Source organism: Lipotes vexillifer, unplaced genomic scaffold, assembly GCF_000442215.2.
Source record: "Lipotes vexillifer unplaced genomic scaffold, Lipotes_vexillifer_v1.1 scaffold1798, whole genome shotgun sequence".
In the NCBI taxonomy this organism is placed as follows: Eukaryota; Metazoa; Chordata; class Mammalia; order Artiodactyla; family Lipotidae; genus Lipotes; species Lipotes vexillifer.
In genome coordinates, this window is record NW_006789032.1 from 1699732 (window position 1) to 1706557 (window position 6826).

Sequence of the window (6826 nt, forward strand, 5' to 3'; positions counted from 1 at the left end):
GGTAGGGCGGAGGAAGCGCGGGCCCGGCTGTTGGCGGGGGCGGGGCAGTTGGGGCGGCCGCGGGGGCGCTACCTTTGGCGAGCGCCACCGTGGAGTTGTCCGTGTCGATGGTGTAGAGAATGCCCTCGTAGCGGATCTGCGCCTTGGAGATAAGACTGATCTTGCTGCCCAAGTACGGGGTGCCCGAGGAGCCGCTCATGGCGGCGGCCGCCCGGCCGGGCCTGGCCCACTCGCCTCCGCGCGGTCGCCTCGCCGCCCGTTCCTCCGCCTCTGCGCCGCCTCACCGCCGCCCGAGGGCCTGCGCGGGTACCAGAGAGCGAGCAACGGCGCGCGGCCGGGGGGCTCTGAGGGGAACGCGGGGGAGGAGGGGTCGCAGCAGCCACATCCGGGTCCTGCGCCGCCACGCCCCGCCCCCGCACGCTCACCGCCCATTGGCTCGCCTCGTCGGCCTCCCTTTAAATATGGCCGCGCTGTCGGCCTGGGGGCGGCCCCGCGCTCCGCGCCTGCGTAGCAAGCGCCGCCTGACCCGGCGGGCTTTCCCCTGCTCTCCGCCCCACTTCTCAGCTGGCTCCCGGCGGGCCCCGCGCGGGGTGGGAGCACGAGACCCGGCGGGCGGGCCTGGAGGAGGGGTGGGAATCGACCGGGGCGGAGCGCGCGTCCGCGGGAGGGGCGGGGCGCACGTGTGAGGGAGGGGGCGGGGCGCCAAAGCTCCGCCCGCCGCGCGTACCGGCCTTCTCAGGACCCGGGTGCGGGGAACCTGTGGATCGTGTTTCCGGGTTTCAGTTTCCCCTCTACAGCAGCGTAGCAGACGCTTTACCCCGCCCTGGGCCGGAAGGCTGGGATGCGCCCAACTGTCACCTTCCCCAGGGGCAAAGGCTGGGGGTCCCTTCCCCGGAGAGTGACGGGGGCCGGGGTTACTGCCCGTGGGGTGAAAGTGTGGGGCCGGGAGGTCTCTTCCCCGGGATAGAAGACAGGGGGCCGGGCCGGGGTCGTTGCCCGCGGAGTGAAGACGGAGGGTGGGGGGTGGTCTCTTCCCCGGCGGCGAAGGCGGGGGACCAGGGTCACTGCCCAGGAGGTGAAGGTGGGGGCCGCGCTCCGCGCGTGGGGCGCAGTAGTAACTGCGGGTAACAAGCGCTTCCGGCGCGTCAGCCGCTAAATATAAGGTGCTGAGCGCATCTTCTCTTTTAATCCCGCCCCTCCCCCCAAACCTGCGGTGGCGTTCCGCGTCCCTTAAAATAAATCCCAGCCGGCCACCACGGCCTCCGAGACCCGCCTGACCTGGCCTGCTTGCCGCTTTGCCCGGCTCCGGCTCTGAGGCCTCGCTGTGAAGTGGAGAAACGGGCCTCCCCCTCCTGTTCGCCAGACCCCCTTCTTGCCTGCACAGCCCTTTTTTCGATTGGTGATTATGTCTGCGCTTGCTTTCTGCCTGCCTCTCCCTCTTGACCTCAGATCAGCGACTAGTATTATGTCCTGAAAAAAACTTGGTGAGTGGTGACCAGCATTTTATAAAAATGAAATAGAATGAGATAGAGAGCATCTCACAGTGAGAGTGCGCTTGCTCTGTGCAGCATTTATTTTACTTACACGTATTTAAGTGGGTACTTGATCAAGATGTAAAGTGTATTTCTTACAATAAGTGCCAAGAGAAAAATGAAAGCTGCCGCAGAGAACGCCTTACGGCAACCTGCACATAGGCTCTGACTCCCCATTTTACAGAGGAAACTGAGACCCAGCACAGGACAGTTGCCCCGCCTGCCCTTTGTGAGTCCCCCCATTCCGCCAGCACCCGGCAACAGTAAGAGAACAGTGCTGGGTTGGAGAAAAGGGAGCACGGAAGGAGCAGAAGAGAAGATGGAAACGTTTTCTAAATAGATCTGCCAGGATTTACCAGTGCATCTCTGCTCCTGGAGAGTTGCGCTGGTGAGGAGAGGGTGGACAGCGCGGCCCCCGGGTTAGCCCATCTCCAGTAAGAGAGGTCTCCAGGCATCGGGGCATCCTGCCCTTGGACAGGAGACAGGACTCTCCCTCAGCACAACACAGTCTTCCCCAGGGTGCACCTGTGTGGTGTTGGTGCAACCCCAGGTCTCCTGACCACCTCAGCGACCATCTGGCCTGGTGGTCCCCCTGCGCAGCAGAGGTCTTCCTGCCCCCCCACTTCCCCCAGGTCCAGAACACGACTTGCCTGAGGTCACAGGTTCTGTGCCTCGGAACTCTCCCCGCAATCTTGTGTGTGCGCTGGAGGTGGGGGTGCGTTTCCTCCCCACCTGGAGCCGATTCTGCCTTGGAAGGGGGAGCTGGATCCTGAGCTCCAGGGTCAGGGCAGGGGTCAGTTCCTGGAGACCTCTGAGAGCCCACCGGGCCCCTGGGTGTACAGCTGGGTGGTTCCCTGAGGACATTGGTCACTGCAAATGCCCGGGCAGGGCAGAGGCTAAAAATATACGTGGCGCACAGGTCCAGGAAGGCTGGCCCTGCCACTCATTCCTTGGTGTCCTGCCCAAAGTGGAGGGCACTTTTGAAAGGTCTGAGAGGGGGAGCAGTTGTACGGAGCCTCAACTTGGCCCGGGAGTCCATTGCTGTGGTCTGTTTTCCATGCGAGGGGACACCCCCTCCCTGAACAGCACCTCCACCCTCAACAGCTGTCCACAGTGCCCACCTGCTCGGTCATCACCAAGCCTTAGACTCCTGAGCCTGGGGATGTAGAGAGGGGAGCTGAGAAGACGAAAAACCCTGGGCAGGTTGGACTCCCTGCCTCAGTTTCTCCTTTTGACAGATTGAGAAGACAGCTGTCCTGCCCATCTCACTGCTGGATGTGAGGACCCCAGAAGATAATGCCTGTGACAGGCTTTTGAGAGGTGCTAGGGGCCCGTGCATGGGAGACGGTGGTCCCTTCAGAGGACCACAGAAGCGGCTGGCCGGGTTTCCACTGCACCCACGAGCCACGTACCAAGCCCTGTGTGTTTGGAGGACAGCGTCCTTTATTAAGGACGGGTGTGAAGATAAGGACCCAGGACCCGGCCCGGGGTTCCATCGCAGCCCGTGTCCTGTAGCAGGTGAGGGGCACGTGGCCACAGAAGGCCACTTTGTGACTGATGTGAACCTGAGAAAGAATGATGGGCCCAGCCACTGATTTCACAGGTATCATTGCTTAGTAGGAGCAAAACAAAACAGGTGAGTTGATTCAAAGACGTATTAGTAATAGATAGGTGGACACAGATAAAACAGAAATCGAGTCTGGGGTCTGAAGCAGGGGACGTGCCAGCAGGGTGGGACCTTGCCTGTCCCCTCCTCTCCTTCGGGACGTAACGCCCGAGAGGGGCAGATGTCCCCCTGCTAGGAGGGAGCCTTTGCCCGGAGAGAGCCAGGAGCCAGGAGGAAGCTGAGGGTTGCAGGCGGGACGGGTGGCAAGGGCAAGGCTGGCTTTGAAGGTGACCCGTACCAGGAGCCTTTCAGGCAGGTCACAGGGCTGGGAGGCCCGGGCGGCTGTGTTCAGGGCCTCTGTGGTCAGGGAGTAAAGACAAGAAAAGCAGGGTTGATCCCACACGGCCAGCAATTCTCCCCGAGGTCTCTGCTCTCTGTGAATCCAGTGGGAATCCATCCCCGTCCCCGGGGCCTGCAGGGCTGTTTTCCCTGGAGGCTCCGTGAGCACCGGTGGCTTGAGGTTCCTGCATCTTTGGAACCCCTCCTCTCCTCGCCCTTCTTTACCCCTTCTTTCCTCTTCCATCTCCCTCTCCTCTCCCTCCCCCATCCCTACCTCCACTCCTTGTCTCCCCCGCCGGCCGCCCACCCAGCTGAGCCTTCTGGTGATGAGGTGTGCTGTGGGAAGTAAACAAAAGTGTGTTAGGACCCAGACCCAGCTGAGCAGCCTCGGTCCACCTTTCCAGGCCCAGCTGGGTGGGAGAGGTAAGCAAAGTTGATGGGACCCTGGCAGCCCCAGACACTAGGTCCCTGAGTGTCAGATTCTAACATGGTGGCCCTTCAGAAATATAGAGAGAAAACACTTAGAGAACATCCTGGGAACAGGAAGATGGACAGTCCAGTTGGCTTTCCTCTCCTGGTGATGATTAAGCCCCTCAATGCTGAGGGCTTTAAGAGCTCAGGAACAGCTTAGGGTGCACATTCCTGAGACCCCTTAGCCACCACCTTCACCACCCAGGGCCGGTCAGGCAGACCTGGCTGGCATCCTGGCCCCAGAGCCTCCTGGCTGTGCCTCTAGCACGAAAAGTGGGGCCCAGGTTGTGCCTCGTGCTGTGAGGATGGAAAGTGCAAGCGAGCTGTTTGCACCAGGCCAGCGTGTGGGAGGGACCCTTGTAACCGCTCATCCTGGGTCACCAGCGTCCGCTTGCATGTGTGGGGCCTCCCTAAGCAGGATGATAGGAAAGGTAGTTAGCGACCGGGGCCTACCACGCACATAGGGAGGGTCAAGGGAGGCTGAGGTCCCCTGGGCCCTCAGTGTCCCCAGCTGGGCCCACCCTCACCCACGCCACAAGGCCCTCCTCACCCCTTCCCTCTGCCTGGGCTCCCTCACACCTCATTTAGGGAAGAAGACGTGTCCAGGTCAGAGAGTCAGTGGTGAGGGTTTGGCTCCCCAGAGGCAGAGCACACGGGTCCACTCCTGGTTCCTCCCGCTTCCCCCTCTGCTATGTGCCCTGGGCGTCTCCGCCGGCCCAGCTTCTCCTGGGACAGGGTGCTGTCAGCCACGGTGACGGGGAGGCCAGCGGCTCAGGGTGACCTGCACTCACACCCTAAGAGCTTCCACGCTGGCCTCGGGTTCTAGCGCAGAGCCTGGCACGAGGCAGGTGCACCATCGCTGTTTGGCTCACCTTGAAGGGGGCCGTGAGAGGGCCCTGGACAGGGGCTCTGCCAGCGTTCCATGCCAGCCGCCTGCACCTTGCCTCCTGGTGGGTCCTGAGAGGAGGTCGGAAAAGGGGTGTGGGCAGTGGGGAAGGGGACTGTAGGGTCCCCTGTGTTCCCCTGAGCGCACTACCTGCACAGTCAGGGTCATTTATATTTATCGACAGAAGATCCCTCTAAGGGCCCGATGTGTGTGTCTGTTTGGCAGCAGACACTCACTGGAGCGTTTTCACAGCAGAGCTGGAGACCCCCACGACCCATGACCTCTAGCAGGAGACTGGGTCAGTCTGGGCACCGCACATGAGCAGACCGTGGCCGCACAGACAGGGCCACGAGGGAAAGACACACAGAGAACAAATGCCCTGTACAGACTCACAGGTCCCCTGCAATGTACACAGGTTGTTAGAGGTCAGGATGGCGGCCCCCCGGGGCCTAATGGTGAGGAGACCAGCCTGGGCTAGATGCTCAGCCAGGGTCACACGGCCACTGAGTGGCCAGCCTGGGATTCCGACCTGAGTCTCAGGCTGCTGACCCGGACACCCTGCCCCCTGGTGCTCCCTGCTCAGCCACGGGGGAGATGCCAGATGCGGCTTCTTCATTCAAGGAACGCACGCTGTACAGGTGCCCCAGATGCAGACTGTCCTGAGGCTGCAGGGCCACTGCGGGGAGAGTTCCTTCACCTTGTCCTCTCTTGACCCCATGCAAAGGATGCAGGATGCGTCCCAGGGAGTTGCCACAGTAACCCAAAGGCCTACTCAGGGAGCGTCCTAGGATGTGAACTCCAAGTCAGCTCCAAGGCTGGGCGCTTGTCTTTGCACCTGCCTGATGGTGCACAAGCGCCGGCCTGGCAGAACCGCAGCCCCCAGGAATAAAGGGGCGGGGGACTTTCCTGGCGGTCCAGTGGTTAAGACTCCACATTCCCAACGCAGGGGGCCCAGGTTCGATCCCTGGTCAGGGAACTAGATCCCGCATGTCACAACTAAAAGTCCGCATGCTGCAACTAAAAGATCCTGCACGCGGCAACGAAGATCCGCACAGTAAATATGAAACATAAAATATTTAATATTTTAAATATTTAAAATTAAATATTTACTACTCTAAATATTAAAATTAAAAAAAAATAAAGAAGTGGTAGAGACAATCCAGCCCTCCCAAAGCCTGTGGTCACCTGGCAGTGCTCGGGAGCCAACGTGAGGACCCCTCGTCTGCGTACTGACATTCTCACCTGGCAAGAGGCTGTAGTGTGGATGGAAAGCATCCTGCCGGGCACATGGGTGTTTTTGCAAGTGTGAAGGTCCACCCTGTGAACACCACACACCTTCCCTTCTGTGGCTGCCTTAACCCCCTGAACGCAAAGGCTTGGTGGCCAAGCCTGGGCACCGAGGCAGACGCTTGTCATGACGCGGACGCCCTCGGACGGGTGGGGGCGTGTGTGGCAGAAGGGGCAGCGTGCGGGCCGGGCTGAGAAGCGGGTTCTCCTCCAGGAAGACGCCTCGATCCAGAGCTGCTTCCAGATTTTCCTGGAGGTTTCAGCAGCTGGACGGGGTGGACAGCACCAAAAACACATTGCCGTGGCTTGTGTTGTTCATACAAGCGATCGCAGGCCTCCAGGAGTAGATATTCGTCTTTCCCAAGCAACAAACATGAGAACCACGTTTGCCTTGGGAGTCTCCCTGGGTTCGTGGAAGTGTTTTCACAAATGGGTTTACCATGCTTCCTGGAATCTTGGGGCCAGTGGTCCCGAGTCTGATCTCTCTCCACGCTGGGCTGGACTGAACTCACGCTTATTCATTCATTTATTTGTTTGCTTAGCAACATTATTGAGGTATTATTTACATACCATAACATTCACCCATTTAAGGTGTTCAGCTCAGTGGTGTTTAGTATAGTCACAGAATTGTGCAGCCGTCACCACTGTGTAATTCCAGTACATTCCAATCACAACTCACCAAACCCTATAGCCACTAGCAGTCAC

At 60.0% G+C, this 6826-nt stretch overlaps 1 protein-coding gene across 1 annotated transcript in view; it reads right to left on the minus strand.

Moving 5' to 3' along the window:
* LSM14B (LSM family member 14B) overlaps positions 1 to 199 on the minus strand; it is a 10562-nt gene extending 10363 nt beyond the window's left edge. The window contains exon 1 of the mRNA XM_007462266.1: positions 73 to 199. Within this exon, the coding sequence (XP_007462328.1) occupies positions 73 to 199 (127 nt within the window). The remainder of the gene's footprint in view (positions 1 to 72) is intronic.
* Positions 200 to 6826: the final 6627 nt, after the last annotated feature.